General features: G+C 41.0%; 1 protein-coding gene across 1 annotated transcript; it reads right to left on the reverse strand.

Annotated features, from left to right (window-relative positions):
• Positions 1–1,279: 1,279 nt before the first annotated feature.
• LOC125723815 (protein LBH-like) lies at positions 1,280–11,934 on the reverse strand. The gene is made up of 4 exons (XM_049000616.1): positions 11,793–11,934; positions 4,400–4,481; positions 2,939–3,140; positions 1,280–2,103 (listed from the first exon to the last, which is right to left on the reverse strand). Exons 2-4 carry the CDS (start codon positions 4,478–4,480, stop codon positions 2,042–2,044), a joined length of 345 nt encoding a protein of 114 aa, XP_048856573.1. The 5' UTR covers position 4,481; positions 11,793–11,934; the 3' UTR covers positions 1,280–2,041.
• Positions 11,935–18,032: the final 6,098 nt, after the last annotated feature.

An 18,032-nucleotide genomic window follows, 5' to 3' on the forward strand; every position in this document is an offset into this window, starting at 1 on the left:
ATAGCCAACTGACTTATTGCGACTGACTCCACTGACTCCTATGCAAGATTTTGTGTGGTGAATGGAGTCTCTCCTGAAGAGGCTTGGCCTCACAGATGTCACATAAACATAGATATAGCTTAGGTAAATGTGTGGTGCAGGTCAGCTGGTAAGGGGTCTGATCCCATATCCAGGGGTTTGTGGGTTTGATTCTCATAGCGGACAAAGCATACAAATCACCCCTAGGCCCTTCAGCATGACCGTTGATCCCAACTGTTCCAGGGATACTCGCTGACCCTGTGCTCTGTCCCCAAAACTTACTCTCACCTGCATATATGTCTGTGTCTGTCAGGGAGGGCAAGATGGGAACTAACCAATATCCTTTTGGGGATGATTGCAGGACCTCTGTTCTATTAAAGCTACAGTATATGCTTTGCAAGATACTCAGGGCAAACAAGCAATTAAATTATTTAAAAAACATATGGTGCAGGATAGTGAGGAGAGTGTATGTTGTGTGTGTGAGGGAGGACACTGTCTTTGGAAAGCTTTGTTAGTGGACACCAAGGGAGTAGAGATGAAACTGTGCTCGATATTAGGCAGTATCAAAATTCCAAAAGATTGCCTATTATTTTTGTGGAAGACTAGCAAAATGTCAGATGAAAGACTCTAAGGCAAAGAAATTTGTAAGTATTTGTCTAATTCTGAAGCCTTTGTTCTTGAAAATATGCCCTGGGAAAATAGCGTACGCAAAGCTGGTTTATTTTTAATGATAATGCCTCACATATGATGAGCAGAAATTATTGTAATGATTCGTCTGGTGTATTTAAGTCCACATCTGAGACTGTAACCCGAAGTCTGTCATTGAAGTGTGTCCCGAGTTGTTCCTCGTACCCACAATAAAACCTCATTTTTGGACTCCAGTCTCCTGGATCTGCTTCCCCGCTCCCTGCTCGTGCACCTGGACGTCACAGATATGGTGCAGGTTTGAAGACTCAGGGCACCTTAAATGTAACACTGGAGTATCACGTGAAAGATGTGCATTGAATGAAACGGCTTGGGAACAGAAGCTCTTGTGATGTGTTTAAACTGATAGTAAGAAGACTTCGGCTCCTACTGTAAATCTGCACAAGGCATTCATCCCAAAGCACTATAAGAGTGGATAAATGAATAAAAACGCAGACACTGATTTTGTCTTATATACTCAAATAGTTGCAGACGTCAGTGGTATCCATAGCATGAGAGTATGACTGAGGAGATGAGTGGACACACCAAAGCCACAGCTGGCCGGGTTTCACCATGCAGCCACAAAAACACTATTAAGAAATATATATATCATGTGAGTGCAACTTATCATATAATATGATGAAAGTTTCAAGGGAAGAAAATCATTTTATTAGAGTGTTACTGGACAAAAATCTATACAGTTGTGCTGAAGAAAGCTGAGAGAGCTAAGAGTTATTGGCATCTTATGTGGCAGACTGCAAAGCATGCTGGGAAACAATAATGGCTCTCCTTTACTGCAGGATTAAGATTTCTATTCTTGGACCTACCATGATACTCTGGAAATTATAATTAACACCGTATGCAACTTAAGTATTTTTACGTAACTTACGTATATCAAGGAATAATATAAAGGGACAACTGAATATTTAAGCGAGTACATATTTATACATTAAATACATAAATTATATATGTCATATTTCAAAATGTGCCTACAAGATCCTAGGGATCTAGTTCAGTATACAATCTCCAAGAACAGGTTTACAAAAAAGTCTAAAAAAGAGCTATGCTGATTACACAGATGTAGGTCTGCACTAAAAAAGCTATTATAAATAGAGTAGATACGAGTACAGTAGAATTTGGCATGCATGAGCTGCCGAGGCCATTTTTACACTACCATACCCTGCCAAAACATAACAGGGGGTCTGCCAAAAGGGGTCCCAGGCGTACGAAAGCAAGGCCTTAGATACCCTATTAGGACCCTGGCCATGAGCCCTTGTTTGCACTCATGCTCCTGCATAAGTATTCACAGTGAATGCTGGGGTGTCACCATGCCTGACCCTCAGTCAGAGTCCTCGCCCAGTGGCCTGTCCATTTCCGGGGCGGTGGGAAAAAGTTCCCCCCCTAGGTCAGAGAGAGGCAGAATGGTGATGAGAGAGGTGCTCCATCAGTCGTGACTAAGCTGCCTGCCAGACTGTGGGGGGTGGTATCAGCCCCCTGAGTGACAACAACCCTCCAGTCATGACTGGCATGCCCTGGCACTTAGTGTGGGCACAGTACTCGCCATTCGAACCTGTTCAGTTCTGTAGACATCCCAGTTTACCCCAACTAACCTAAATGTAAAACTAGTTATTCTAATTAAGAAACCTTTGTGGGCAAATAATGTGAAATCCTGTCCTCATCCAGGTACACAAATAAGTATATCCTCATCAGACCACACACCTGTACTCTGATTTACCAACAACAGATGTACATAAATCTACACGAAGATCACCTGACCCAGTCACCTGTCACACTGCAGGTACAGAAGCAGAGCCACATGGACCCATTTCCAGGAATGAAACAATGTTGATAGCTCTTTGCCCAGAAATAATAATAAAGCTACACAGCATAAGACTATTGATGGTTTTCATCATTAGCTAAAAGGGCTGAGACTATTATGCAGTCTAACCTGATCATTGAGGCATGATTGCATGATTGTTTAAGGTGGAGGGCATAAGAGAGGCCATAATTTATACAGAGGGGAAAACCATATTATTAGCCAATAATTTGTTTTGAATTGGTGAATGACAAAGGAGGGGGCACTCTGGGGTCCAATCAGCTTTCAGTGCCTTTGTGGCCCTGTCACTGTATACATCCCTGTCATTTACATTCCCTGCCTTTCTGGCACAGAGTCCTCTGATGATCTGTCAGTCACAGTATCAGTGTGGTGCCCAGTGACGGAACAGAAATAGAATACCTGTGGCAGGGGGCTGCAGAAGGGCCGGCGGGTCGAAGTGGGTGGAACTCAGGTCATCAGGGGGCCAGCAGAGCTCCCCGCTCTCCACGTCCCCTCCCTGAGTAGGCTCTACCACAATGGAAGGCAGTCGCTCGGACAGCTTGTGGTACCTCTCGTGGGAATCAGGAAACACCTGAACTCGAGAGGGGGAGTCAACTGGGGGCTGGGGGACAGACAAAGGCTCATAAGCAGGACTGCCATTCAAGGACAATAAAATGAACAGTGTCTGTTGTTCCCAAGAAACACCTTGAGAACAACACCTGTACTAATGCTAAACACATAACCAATGAACAGGTTGCTTATAAAACAAACAGCCAATCACCAGGATGTGGATTAGTAAGCAAGTAATCAACAGTGTGAGGCTAAGCAGGAATCTAACTGATAATTTGACTATATACATGCAGCTAATCACAAGGGTGTGGATAAGTAGGCAATCAATCCGTAAGTTGACTATGAAAAAGCAGTTAATCTCCAGGGTAAGGGCAACCAATCAAGATAGGGTTAAGTGGCCTTTTCTCTCTTGACCTGAAACAAGTTATATTGTCTATGATTTCATCAGAAGATGACCTTTCAAATAAATAATGTGCTGTAAACTCTTAAAATGCAGATTGGGTTAATTTGTAAAGAAAGAATGATGGACTAAAACCCCTCCACCCGACATGAAAAATGGCAGACCATCATAATGATTAATTATGATTAAATCATATTTGTAATTAAAGCTACGAAAAAGGGAGCCTTATTTACAAGGCATGGTAATGTAAGGGTGTGCGTGTGTACATGTGGAGTGGATCTGAGCATAATGTCAAGTATGTACCAGAGATGGCCATTTCGGGTACAGAAAGTAAAAATCCAGACCAAGCTTTTTGCTTTAACCAAACAGCTGAGTACTCTATGATTGTGACTCTTCATACGCCAGTGCTTGGTTGGAACAAAATCTTGGTCTGGATTTTCACTTTCTGGACCTGAAATGTCCATCTCTGGTATGTACACACTCAGTGCAATGGAGTAAAGTTCGTCTTCATGTAGGAGTGTGAGTAAGTGCATGTTTGACTGTGAACAGGTCAGTTTTACACAGATGCATGAAGAGGCATGCATAAATGTCATCTTAACACTTGTTATTGTTAATGTTTATGTGTGTGCATCTGAAAGTTTGTGTGTTTTTATGTGTATAATTATTCTTCTGTATATAAATATATGTGGCAAACTTCCTCAAAAGGGTAGGGACAAACTCATGCATAGTGTTCTGCTTTGAATTAAGTTAAAAAATCATATCTTGTAATAAGGTAAGAATTCATGTGAAGTGCCCACAAACGGCGGATAATCATAAGTGGGCTGCCTGTGTATGACTGTGTGTTTCGGGGGCCTGTCTGCAAGTTCATGGGGTGTTCCTGAGGAATGTCAGGCAGCTCGTACTAAGGCTACCTGGAAGGAGATGCTCTGGTTCCCAGGAGCTGCACTGAAGTCCTCCATGGCAGAGTCGCAGGAGCGCATCACCTCTGTCATGCTGCAGGGGGAGAGGCGCAGATCACTGTGGGAGTCTATAGCCCTCCGTTAAGCTACAGGGGCTTCAGACCAGGCTGTGTAGGGGGGCAGCCATTCAGTCAGCACTTTGCATCATTCCCTCCTCTACCTCCTGCTCTCTGCTATGTCTGGCCCCAAACTGGAACAGGTCACAGGTATGCAGCTTGCAGCAGGAGTCACACACAACATTCACTGCCTCGGCAGTGCCAGATAGAGTTTGACATGGGGGGGACAGAATTTGCCTTGGTGACACGGGGGCACAATGTCCAAATTGAGATGTCCAGGCTGCAATGTCCTGGCTGTGATGTTCAGCCAGAGTTTCAGGCTCTCGATATTTCATCTGCCCTGTGAACGGATATAGCTGAGATGTCCCGACTATGATGTCCTGGCTGTGATATCCCAGCTGCGATGTCCAGGCTGAAATATCCCAGTTGCGATGTCCAGGCTGTGATGTCCAAGCTGCGTTGTTCAGACTGAGATATCCCAGCTGTGATCTACAGGCTGAGATGTCCCAGATGCAATGTTCAGGCTGGGATATCCCAGCTGTGATCTACAGGCTGAGATGTCCCAGATGCAATGTCCATGCCAGGGTTTCAGTTGGCAGGTGTGATTTGCAGGCTCTTAATCTTTCGGGTGTTGTGCAGATCAGCGGGCTAAGCTTTTGTGCCTGTGATTAGAAGATTGCCGGTTTCAGCCTCGGCAGATCTGTGGGCCCCTGAGCAAGGCCTTTAACCCCTCAGCTCTAAGGATGCCCCACACTGACTGACCCTGTGCTGTGACCCTCAAGCTTGTTCTCACCTGTCTGAGTATTTCATGGAGATCAAGATGGGGCAGGTACAAAGAGAATTTCCCCACAGGGATTAATAGTTTCACTATTCTTTTCACTCCAGGCTATTTTAGTGTGAAAAATGCTAATCCACATGAGCGTTCACATTGCGAATATGTCCTTTGCTATCCTGTCAAGGTGATATTTCACACAGCCTAAAATGGCCAGCGTTACAGCGTGTGCTGTTCCCAGAAACTAGGACACTCCCATGCTATATATACACACTGAACAGTAACATTTATATAAACACAAAGTCTGTATTTCACAATAACAGAAAAAAAGGAGTTTTGTTGCAGCCTATGAACCATCTGATATTTTAATTGTGATCTTCGCTGTCCTTTAAATAATTGGAGAGCTAATCATGCAGGTTATGTACTGTGGAGAACTTAACTTCTTGACAGACAACCACATTGTTCCTTCTGACAATGGGCATTCACATTGTACATTTACATCTTTATGTAACTATATACAAACAAAACGATATACAAAGTCAAAGTTTTTTTTTCCATTAAACATGTAACTGTTACCAAGGTAGGAACGTAATAAGATCTAAAGAATAATCAATCATTCAAACATATTGAAACATTCTCTAAAATATCAGATTGCTCAATTAACTGGTCCAAATCAACTATCCTTCCATCCATCCATTTTTCAAACCGTTTTATCCTACTGGGTCGCGGGGGGTCCGGAGCCTATCCCAGAAGCAATGGGCACGAGGCAGGGAACAACCCATGACGGGGGGCCAGCCAATCATAGGGCACACTCACACACCATTCACACACACATGCACTCCTACGGGCAATTTAGCAAGTCCAATCAGCCTCAGCACGTCTTTGGACTGTGGGGGGAAACCGGAGTACCCGGAGGAAACCCCACGACGACATGGGGAGAACATGCAAACTCCACACACATGTGACCCAGGCGGAGACTCGACGCTGGGACCCAGAGGTGTGAGGCAAGAGTGCTAACCACTGCACCACCATGCAGCCCCGAACTATCCTTCTGTTATCCTCCAATAGCTTGGATGCAACAGCCTTTACCACACCGATCCCAATGTACATTGGTCAAATTACATATTTAGGTACTAAAATTTCCCCCAGGTTGTCAGAACTTGCCTCCCTAAATTATATGATTATTGCTGATGATCTCCAGTCCAGTGATGAATCTACCACAATCACTCATAAATTGGATTGCAATGATCAAAATGTCTGTTCTTACAAAGAGAAATTATGTATTTACGGTAACTTCTTTACAACCAACTGCCAATTGGCTGAGAACCAGGGACTCAAACATTAATAAGTTTTATTGGAAAAATATAAAACCCAGAATCAAACTGAGTATGCTTCAAAAACCCAAATGCCAAGGCGGAATAGATGTCCCAAACTTCCTTCATTACTGTCTGACCAGCTAACTAGAGTATATCATCAGATGTATTAATCTTCAACCACTGGATAATAAATGGATTGACATCAAGCAGACACTATGCAATCAAATGCATATCTCTGATTTAACTTCCACCAAATCACTTAGACTCTCTTTCTACCTTCTAAGAACTCCCCAAATTGGAATAACCCAGATTTGGTTGTCACTGGTAAACCACTTCACTTCAAATCTTGGTCTGAAAAAGGTATTACACATCTCAGGGGCATATTTCAGAACAATACTTTTGCCTCATTCCCCTTCTTGGTTCAGAAATTTGGGATTGATAGCCAACATTTTTTCAAATATCTTCAACTGAAATCCTCTATTACACCTAAAATTATTATAAGATAAAATGATGTAGAACTCCCATACTGACCTCAGACTTTCTCAAAATTACCATTTAAAGTAAACTGCAATCTAAAATTTATAAAATTCTTTCAAATTATGATCTCACCTGCTCCCTCCCAACCTCTAAGTGGGAACAGGATTTGTCTCTCATTGGGAACCCAGACTTCTGGACTCACATTTGTAAAAATGTGTAATTGGTTGGCCTTATGACAACCTTCCTCCCATTCAGTCTCCCTTTTTGCTCCAACCTCTCCTCTCTCCCATCTATACCTTCTACTCAATCACTTCTAGTAATAATAATAATATTTATTTATTTATTTGCTTGCTTTTTTGAGGTGATTTTATTATTTCTTTCCTTTTCTTACTTCTGTTCTATCTTTCTTTTACACAATTTGATGATACCTTGTTGCATGTCTTTGTCCCTTTAATAATAAAAAAGAACCTAAAAAGACTACTCAAGGGCCAAGAATAAGTACTACATAAGGGCATTCAAAGAACAATAAGGTTAGTAAAGAAATTCATATAAAATATGGGTCTTTAGGCATTTCTCGAAGGCAGAGATGGAACCTGAGTACTGGATGTGGTTTGGCAGTTCATTCTACCTTCAGGGAAACACACAAGAAACCCATCTGGAGTGACACTTCACCCGCTTCTGGAATGGCATGCTTGGTGGTACGGAGATCACTGCCATCTGGGGGTTCTGCATGCACATGACCCCACATGGTGCCCAGAACACGGAGAAGCAGGGCTTGCTGACCCAAAACTCAGTATACACGAGAAATGTCAGTGGGTGCCTACAAATGCAGTGAGATCAGTGAGAGCATAAGTAAGGCCCTGTGCAGTGAGGCTGCAATATCCAACTAACATCAGAGAAATCAGAACCACACCGCCAAATCCATTCCTCCACAGATGTGAGAAACAGTGAAGACTGGTGTTTCTGCACTGGAAAGCTATTGCCTACTGACTGATACTGTACTTTGTGAACATGGAAATTAACCAAAATAAACATCCACTTTTGCAAATCCAGAGATCGTATTTCTCACTCTATCTTCTAGGTACTTAAGGCTTAAGGCTGAGTTTCTTTAAACCTCTATAATTATAATGTCACATGTCACACATTCGCAAAATAATGTCCATCAAGGGTAGAAATGGCTGGTCCTTTAAGATTCGATAGCCAGGAAATGAGCCGAGGTTGGCAAACATTCAAATGCAAATGAGCTATATGAGCTTCACCTATTCTATGGCAGCTACCACCATTGGAGCAGGCAGACCAGAGTAATTTGGTTATTGAGGAAGTAGTATGCTGGTGAAATAGTATGCTGGTGAAAGGGGTGTAAAATATCATCTTGGTACAAAAAATACTCCAAATAAATATATGTTAGCCTGCAAGACTGAGAGATACTTAACAATATCTAAGGAGGAACATCGCAGGGGTCCCTAAGTCACTCTGCAGAGGAGGCTCAAAGGGCTACCCACCCTGCAAGTTGAAAAAGCGACCCACACAGACAGCAGCCATGGCGTTAGCACCTCTGTATGAGAACCATCTGCGCTTTGGTGAAAGAACAAAAGAGCCAGATGCTCTAAAGACAACTTCCCTGAAAACATCCACGTTTAGGAAAAATCTCATTCATTTGAAATATCCATATTACAAGTAAGAATGAGCAAGAAAAATTAAGCAAGGTTGCCTCTAAAGACTGACCGTATCCCCCAACCTATGCGGGATCTCATGCTGGCCTTCAGTGCAAAATTAACTCAAGTGCTTATGTAGCAAAAGAAGTCCTCTAAACTGGAGCTGCAACAGGATTTTGCTCTACTACACCCTGCATAACGTTTTGAATGGTCAGCTTTTTTGCAGTATAGGACAGAACACTTTTTTGCAGCATAGTATTGGTTGCCACTGGGAGCTAATAACTTCTAAAAAACTGTACTTAATTTTAAGTTTCTTTCGATAGCTTATTATATTATTTAGTCTGCTCAGAAAACGTCTGTGTCAAGCTGAACCACTTTTCATTTTGCAAGAGTAAGCAGAAATTTTGGAATTCAACCGCCAATTTTGTCCACCTTGTCATGGACAAAAACAAAACAGATTAATAATACTTACATGGTACTGTGTTAATAGAAGTTCCATTTTCAGAAAGATACAGTACTGTGAAACTAATATAATTATTTTGGTTTCTCAAAATCTTTGTGAATCATGTAAATTATGATACTAAAATTTGCTTCCATTACAGTTTTATTTTCAGTTCCACCCAAAAATGAAGAGAAAAAAATAATATATATATATATATATATATATATATATATATATATATTATATATATTAGTTATATAACAAAAAAAATCTATTGAAATTGTCACGCCCAGCTCGTCCGATCCTCGTGTGTGCCACGCCCCCTTATCATCCACATGTGCTTCCCCGATTGTGCCCAGCTGTTGCCTGTTATTTTCGGCTTGTTTTGTATAACAGTCCACGTCTTGCCCTGTCCGATGTCGGTCATTGTTGTTATTGTTCTTGGTATGTGCGTCTCTCTACCCCCCGCAACTGCGAATAAACCCTCGTCTGCCCTTATTCCGCCTATCTGCTTCGTCATTCGCCACTTCCAGCCTAACCATCCTCCTGGCAACCTGACAGAAATTATTTATCTTAGATATTTATTTAAAAATCACTTATAATGTTTTATTAGCGAAAAGAAATTATTAATTATTTTGATAAAACATAAAGATGACAGATACGATGATAGGGCAAACAAAGGCCTGACTCAGTTCAGCAGGGCTCCATATTTATGAAGCAACAGGAAGCTTGTGGATGTCATTTTATTAGGGCAAATAAATCATTTTCTTTGTTTCATATCAAACTGATTATAACACAGCCTTTCCAACAGTAACAATTTCATGGCACGGATTAAGTATATAATTTTAAACAGATAAGGTAAAATTGGGGAGTATGCCACCACACGATCCAAGTTGGTGAACCCCTAGGCTGACACACTGTCCAGTTCCACCCTCTGGAGTTGCTTATCTGTCTGCCACAGCCAGGTGCTATATAGGCATCCCCTTGGGGGAGGATACCACATGGCTGTAGTGCCTTAACTGGTGCTCCCTCACAATGAATATTAATTTCTCTATATATTACTATAAATTAATCCAAATTACATTACATGGCCAAAAGTACTCTTTTGTGGATACCAGCTTGTCCACCATCTCATTATGAAACCAGGGTATTAATATGAAGTATTAATAAAAATTGTAATAAAATTAAACGTTCATTGTTGCTTTAATAGCCTCTACTTTTCTGGCAAAGCTTTGCATTAAATGATGAGACATGGCTGGATTTGCTGCCATTCAGATTGAATATTGATATTGGGTGATCAGGTCCCTTTCTGTGCACTTGTGCAGTCAACCACTTCACAGCTGAACTTATTCCCAGACATTTTGTTCTTCACAATCACTTCACTTGTGTTTGACCAGGACAGGTCTAACAGGGCAGGTAGTGAACTGACTTAAAACTGACTGAAAAGATGGCCTCCTATTATATTGCCAAGTTGGAGAGTCACTAGCCTCTACTATAAAACAACCACCCATTCTGCTGTTAATGTTTGTTGCGGGAGATTGTATAATAATGTGCTTAATAGTGCATTTGTGTCGGTGGTGGGTGTGAGTTAAAATGGAAATACCACTAATTAATTGGGGTGTCCACATGCTTTTGTTCATAAAAGCAGCTTTTTAAATTCAGTATTCTTTAGTTATTTACCTCATAATTTCCAAGTGAATGAGCCACAGTTTACAAACTGTGTACAAAAATACTATTCGGAACCAGAATGAACATGTGACAGCTGGTTTCATGTCCATAATTTAAACTGTAGGAAGAATAGCAATCCCACATAACCTACTGACTGCTCAAACATCTCAAATTTGATGAAAGCATGATTGACTCACAGTTAGGTAGTGGCTACCGAAATATGACAGGGTGCACAGCAATTCCAAAAACATACTAAAAATGTTTGTCATGAAAAACTTATCAAAAGACTTATGAAATGCTTTCCGTAGTTTTTTTTTTTTTTTTTTTTGCAATTTTGTTATTTAATCATTTAAAATACATACTGAAAAAGCAAGCAACACCTGGGGCATGTGAAAATCATTTTTTTTTGCAATTTTGTTATTTAATCATTTAAAATACATACTGAAAAAGCAAGCAACACCTGGGGCATGTGAAAATCCTCTGCATCCCGCTAAACAAAATGCTGCAGAATGTATAAAATGCATTTTAACACAAATGTTGTTGTGTAGGCAGAGATGGCAACTTATATATAATACAAAAAGCTATTCATGACTTAAGCCAATAAATACACATTTATTTGGGGGGGGGGTACTAAAAACATTTTAGTTGGACTAAAGCCTCCCAAAAATAGGCCTAACAACGCCACTGATTGAAGTTACCAAAGTGCATGTGTGTGTATGAATGAAAGGTGTATGAGTGTACCCTGCAATGAGTTGGTGCCCCATCCTGGGTTGTTCCCTGCCTTTTGCCCATAGGCTCTGGAAACCCCACAACCCTGAATAGGATAAATGGATACAGGAAATTGATGGATAAATAATATTAATAGCTGGCATGCACAGCCTCTTGTTTAACAGTGTAAAAGGGTGCAAACCTCTTATTTTAAACATTTGGGCATTCTGGGAAAAAAAGGTAACGCTTACCTTTTTAAGGAGGAGGTTTTGTTCTTAGAGGTCCAGTGTGTTGTACCAATGATTGTGTTTTCTGAATTGTTTAGTCCGACAAACCCTATGGTAAATCCTCCACAGAAATACTGTCATCAGAGAAATATGTGTGCTGTGAGCGCTGGTCCGGAGCTGTGTGTGTATTGAGAAGAGAGAGCGAGCGAGCGAGTGAGTGAGAAAGAGAGAGAGAGAGATACTGAAAAGGGAGGAGTACACAAAGATGTTCTTTTTTCCAAACCACCCTGATCTGTGACCCGAAAACGCATACACGTCACATGCAGCAGTCACAAATCCGTGTTAGGCCTACAGCAAAAAAATCACATGGTTGATCTTGATCAAGGGATGTTTTAATTAATTTCCTAAAATTATTATGTGCAGATAATATAGATAATATAGAATATCCAGGTAAGAAAAACTATACAGATATTTATTAGGGAAACTGAGACTATAGAAAACATCTGACATCGACCAATATCAATGACGGACCAGAAACCAGGGCAAGACACGGACTGAAATAGACAAGACTGGGCAAAAATAATCAGACACAGCTGGGCAAAATCGAGGAAGCACACGTGGATAATCAGGGGGCGTGGCACACATGAGGATCGTACGATCCGAGCGTGACAGCATACAATACAGAAATTAATTTATACCATGTTTCAAGCTATGGGTTTAACCTTAAATAGTATCAGAGGTGCGTTCAAGCTTGTCATCAGCTGTTCAGCATATTTAAATGGAAAGAACATGCTACTGTGTTGTTTGTTATCATTGTGTGCACCACACTGAACATGGTCCAGAGAAAGCTGAGAGAGAGCTGTCTGAGGAGCTCAGAAAAAAAATTATAGATAAGCATGTTAAAGGTAAAGGCTATAAGACCATCTCCAAGCAGCTTCATGTTCCTGTTACCACAGTTGCCAATATTATTAAAAAGTATAAGGTTCATGGGACTGTAGCCAACCTCTCAGGACATGGACGCAAGAGGAAATGCAAGCCCAGGTTGATCAGAAGGATAGTGTGGATGGTAGAAAAAGAGCCAAGGAAACCATCCAAAACTATTCAAGCTGAGCTCCAAGGTGAAGTTATGTCACTTTCTGAGCACATCATCTGCCTCATTTTGAAGAATAATGGGCTCCATGGAGACTTAGGAAGGCTCCAGTATTAACAGAAAAACATAAAAAGCCAGAGTGGAATTTGTTAAAATGCATGTTGTTTCTGGGAGTTTCTGGAAGAATGTCATTTGGACTGTTGAGACAAAACTGGAGCTTTTTGGCCAGTCACAGCTCTATGTTTACGGAAGGAAAAATTAAGCTTTAAACGAAAAGATCACCATGCCTACTGTGAAACATGGAGGGAGCTCTGTTTTGTTTTGGGACTGCTTTGCTGCATCTGGCACAGGGAACCTTGAATCTGTGTAGGGCACAAAGTAGTCTCAAGAGAAACATACTGTCCAGTGTTGGAAAGCTCAGCCTCAGTTGCAGGTCATGGGTCCAGCAACAAGATAATGACCCAAAACATACAACTAAAAACACTCAAGAATGGCTGAGAAGAAAACTTTGGAATATTCTTAAATGGCCCTCCATGAGCCCAGATCTTAATCCTATTGAACATCTATGGAAAGATCTGAAAATTGCAGTTTGGAGACACTACCCTTCAAACCTGAGACAGCTTAAGCAGTTCTCTCAAAAACGAGTGGCTCAAACTACTTGTTGGCAAATGCAGAATTTTGAAGTACAGAGATCGCTTGTTGGCAGTGATTGCTGTAAATGGTGATGCCACAACATATTAAATTAAGGGTACCATCTTTTTTTGTCTGTGCCTTTTTCATTTGTTTAATTATATTAAATATTCAACTTAATCAAAAATCAAGAGCAAAGTCTGATTTGTGTTAAATATGGAATAAACAATAAGGGATGTCATTATACTTCTGTCAATATCAAGTTATTTCAGAGATAGTTGTGTTTTTTTTTTTTAAACGGTACCAGCAAATTTTTCCAGGTCTGTACATAACAGTGGTTCTCAAACTCGGTCCTGAGGCCCCACTGCCCTGCTTGTTTTCCAACTATCCCTGCAGGGCAGTGTGGCCCAAGGACTGACTTTGAGAACCACTATTATATACAGACCTGGACAAATTTGCTGGTATATAATAATCCATGGACCATAATGAAGAACCCCAGAAAATTTGTTTTTTTTCACTGCTGCTTTATGTTCTTCCAGTGCCAACAAAAGAAATAAACATATGAATACAAAGCATTTGTAATTGCAATAGTATTCTGGTAGAAGTGGTGCGTTTTCTGACATAAATGCAGGGGTGATAATAGTTTTGGCCATGACTGTACAGAAATGCTCTACATACAAAATGTCAAGATGAAAACTTTCAAAGATGCGAACATGTATGTCCAATAAATAAAAAAAATGTTTAAATAGAATTGATATTGTGCTTGAATTTCAAATTTCACAGCAATGCATGTTACTTCCTATCTCTGATGCTTATCTCTGATATTCTTGATATAGTAGCACAGGCTCACTCACTAGTGGCAAGCAAGAAAACAATGGAAAAGAAGAACTCTCGGCTGTTGGTTATTAAAATGCATAAATGCATTTTGTTAAAGTGTTACAATTTATATTATATTCTGATTCTGCTGGTGCTGCAGATATACATCAGAAGCCAAATGAAGAGCGATAGAGGATTTTATCGCACATCCTCTGGAGTTCCCAAACGCAGCAATGTGGTCAGTAAGGACAGACATTTGCGCAGACTCTGGTGGTCGGTCAGTGGCATTTTCATTTTCAGCCACTTCGGAGATTTTCTTAGTTATGAAATGACTTTCAGATTTACGACTTCACTGAAATCATAGGGTCATGTTGCCAAGTCTGGCACTGAAGTTGCATTTCATTTCATTTTCAGAATCTCTCTCCCACACCATAGCGTCCCATTTGCTGTACAGGTATGTATTTGTAACTCTGTACACATGCGATTAGGTATGGACTAGTGTATAGAACTGTACAGATATGTATATGTAAGTGTGTATGCATGCAGTATGATTACGTATGAGCAGGTGTGTATAAAATCCTTTTCCTCCCTGCTTTCAGCAGCATGATTAACAGTGCCTGCAATATGGCCACCAGGCTCTGTGCTATGTCTCAGTGGAGGTTTGTATACAGCTGCTTCCCAACATCTCTCTCATTGTAAACACAATGTGGGGCAGGCGAAATGAGAAGGAATGTCCTTCTGGGAAAGTTAGTCTAGCATCTTTTTACCTCCTTACATGCTCAAGCTGGTATGTGGCATGGGTGTAATGTGCTGACCCCTGGTGAGTCATGCTTGAATGGCCTCCACCTATGAGTCTCCATATAGGAAAATAGCCTATTAAACCATGTAACAAAAATTCTGTGAGCCATAATGTAGCTGTAATTTTATATAATCAGACCTCTTTTTAGGGTGCCCTTATGGGAGCACTTAGACATAAGGGAGCACTTATGTAAGTCGCTCTGGCTAAGGGCGTCTGCCAAATACTGTAAATGTAATGTGCCCCTGTCAGCAGATATATTTTCACTAATCTTAGAGGTGCCTGTTCACTACTCACTATACTCATACTTGAGTATGGACGCCTACTGTAGTATTGGTATGGATCGCATAGTGCGAGTACACAGGATGCTAGTCAATCACAGAGCACACACGCTCACTATGGGCAGTTCAGACATCAGTTCACCTACCAGTATGTCTTTTGAACCCCATAACACAACACTGGGAGTATATCCAAACTCCACACATGGAGGGGGTGCGATTCAAACCCTCAAACCCTGAGGTGTGAGTGTCAACCCCACCTCATGTTATCCCATACTTAAATTCATTGCCCAATATATACACTGCCTTGTAAAAATAGGCATAATAGTACATACTAGACTATAAGTGACACGTATGAGAGAGGTTACCGCGTATCTTGGGCGGGGCTTAGAACCCCCCCCCCATGACATCATCTCCGATTAATGACAGATCCAGCTGCAAGCCCCCCCCTCCTCCCCAATCCTTCCGATCCCCACTACCCCAGCTAAAATTAAAATTAGTAATTTTAAATCTTGTATTAAAAATATGGTTACATTTGCTAATGTGATATACCGAGGGTTTTATAATTTATGCTATAATAGCGTTTAGGGCTGTGCAGCGCTTTTAACATTTTTTTAAGCTAAAACACATTAACTTTTGAAAGAAGGAAAAGCCAGAGCAGGTGGAATTTAAACAAGTACAAACATGCCCGAACGAAACACCGTCAGAAGAGCAAATACTGAGTTTGAGCAAGCAAGCACAAGTCCCAAACTATCCATCCATCCATTTTCCAAACCACTTATCCTAGTGGGTCGCGGGGGGTCCGAAGCCTATCCCGGAAGCAATGGGCACGAGGCTGGGAACAACCCAGGATGGGGGGCCAGCCCATCGCAGGGCACACTCACACACCATGCACTCTCACATGCATTCCTACGGGCAATTTAGCAAGTCCAATTAGACTCAGCATGTTTTTAGACTGTGGGGGGAAACCGGAGTACCCGGAGGAAACCCCACGACGACATGGGGAGAACATGCAAACTCCACACACATGTGACCCAGGCAGAGATTTGAACCCGGGTCCCAGAGGTGTAAGGCAACAGTGCTAACCACTGCACCACCATGCCGCCCCATTAAGTCCCAAACTATAACTTTATAAACAAGTTCCGAACTAAACACTGTCAAAAGAGCAAATGCTAAGACTGATGATTCAGATTCTAACGAGTCTCTTGCGGAGTTTGAGACCGACTGCTGCTGCCTGTAGAGTTAACTGATGATCATAGATGATCACTGCGACAGTTTGAAATTTGAACAAGATCTTGCTAGTTGGGCTGTGGAAAATCAAATTAGTCAAAAAGCTTTGTCCCAACTTCTTTCTCTTCTATGAAGACACATTCAAAGCCTTCCCAAGGACCCACGCACCTTGCTTCGAACAGAAACGACATATTCATCAGAAATCTGTGAGCTTCCTGGTGGCAGTTACTATCACTTTGGTGTAAAAAGTGGTGTGGTTACTAAGCTTTACATTACAGGATTACATTGGAGGTTTAATGTCTCTGTCTTTGCAAATAAATATTGATGGTTTACCCCTCTTTAAAAGTTCATCTGGCCAATTTTGGCCAGTTTTGGGTTTAATTGAGGAATTACCAAAGAAAGATCCCTTCATAATTGGTTTATTTTATGGCAGTACAAAACCTTCCAATATGCATGAATATGCAAGGGACTTCATATCTGAAATGAAGGATTTGCAAGAAAGTGGTATAACTTTCTTTGAAAAAAATATACCCGATTATATAAATAAATAAATATAAATATACCCTATTAGGTTATCCACTGTTATCACGAAAAATGTGAAGGGTCACTCTGGATATTATTGATCTGATAAATGCACCCAAAAAGGTGTATATGAAGAACGCAGGATGACTTTTCCAGAAACTGATGCTGTTCTGAGAAAAGATGATGATTTTCTTGGGGAAAATATTAGAGTTTAGTGATCATAGCATTGGTCCATGTCCATTTGTGGAGCTAGGTGTTGGCATGATCACCCAATTCCCTTTGGATTACATGCATTTAGTTTGCCTTGGTGTCATGCGGAGACTTATAACCCTGTGGAGAAAAGGTCCTTTGCAAAGAAGAATAAGTGCAGCACAAATTAATTTAATTTCACAGTCGCATGTTATGTTGAGTCCTTTTGTGCCTTCAGAATTCGCATGGAAGCCACGTTCTCTACAAGATGTTGATCGGTGGAAAGATACAGAGTTCCATCAGTTTTTATTGTACACTGGTCCACTTGTTTTGGGAAGAACTTTGCCACGTGCTCAGTACCAAAACTTCATGTTGTTTTCTGTAGCCATCCGATTATTGCTGACTCCAGGCCTCTGTCATTCATACTGTGATTATGCTCATCAACTCCTTATTCTTTTTGTGCAACACTTTAGTGACTTGTATGGAAAAGAAATGATTGTATACAATGTTCATGGACTGGTACATCTTGCAGCAGAAATGAGGCTGCATGGCTGCCTTGATAATATTTCATCATTTCCTTTTGAAAACTTCTTAGGCAAGTTGAAGCGAATGGTGTGCCAGCCAAATTTCCCTTTACAGCAAATAATAATAAGATTGTCTGAGAGAATACCAGATTCAGTTGTTCTTGGGGTGTCTGGTGAAGTGCATAAAGA

The sequence above is a fragment of the Brienomyrus brachyistius genome, unplaced genomic scaffold (assembly GCF_023856365.1).
Source record: "Brienomyrus brachyistius isolate T26 unplaced genomic scaffold, BBRACH_0.4 scaffold51, whole genome shotgun sequence".
In the NCBI taxonomy this organism is placed as follows: Eukaryota; Metazoa; Chordata; class Actinopteri; order Osteoglossiformes; family Mormyridae; genus Brienomyrus; species Brienomyrus brachyistius.

Bases quoted from the DNA above. Each gene is read 5' to 3' on its own strand.
- LOC125723815 (XM_049000616.1), bottom strand. From the start codon at position 4,480: ATGACAGAGGTGATGCGCTCCTGCGACTCTGCCATGGAGGACTTCAGT. The intron at 3,141-4,399 runs GTAGCCTTAGTA...TCTGTCCCCCAG, and splicing joins ACCAGAGCATCTCCTTCCAG to CCCCCAGTTGACTCCCCCTC. The intron at 2,104-2,938 runs GTATTCTATTTC...TCTCTGACCTAG, and splicing joins TCTGCAGCCCCCTGCCACAG to GGGGGGAACTTTTTCCCACC.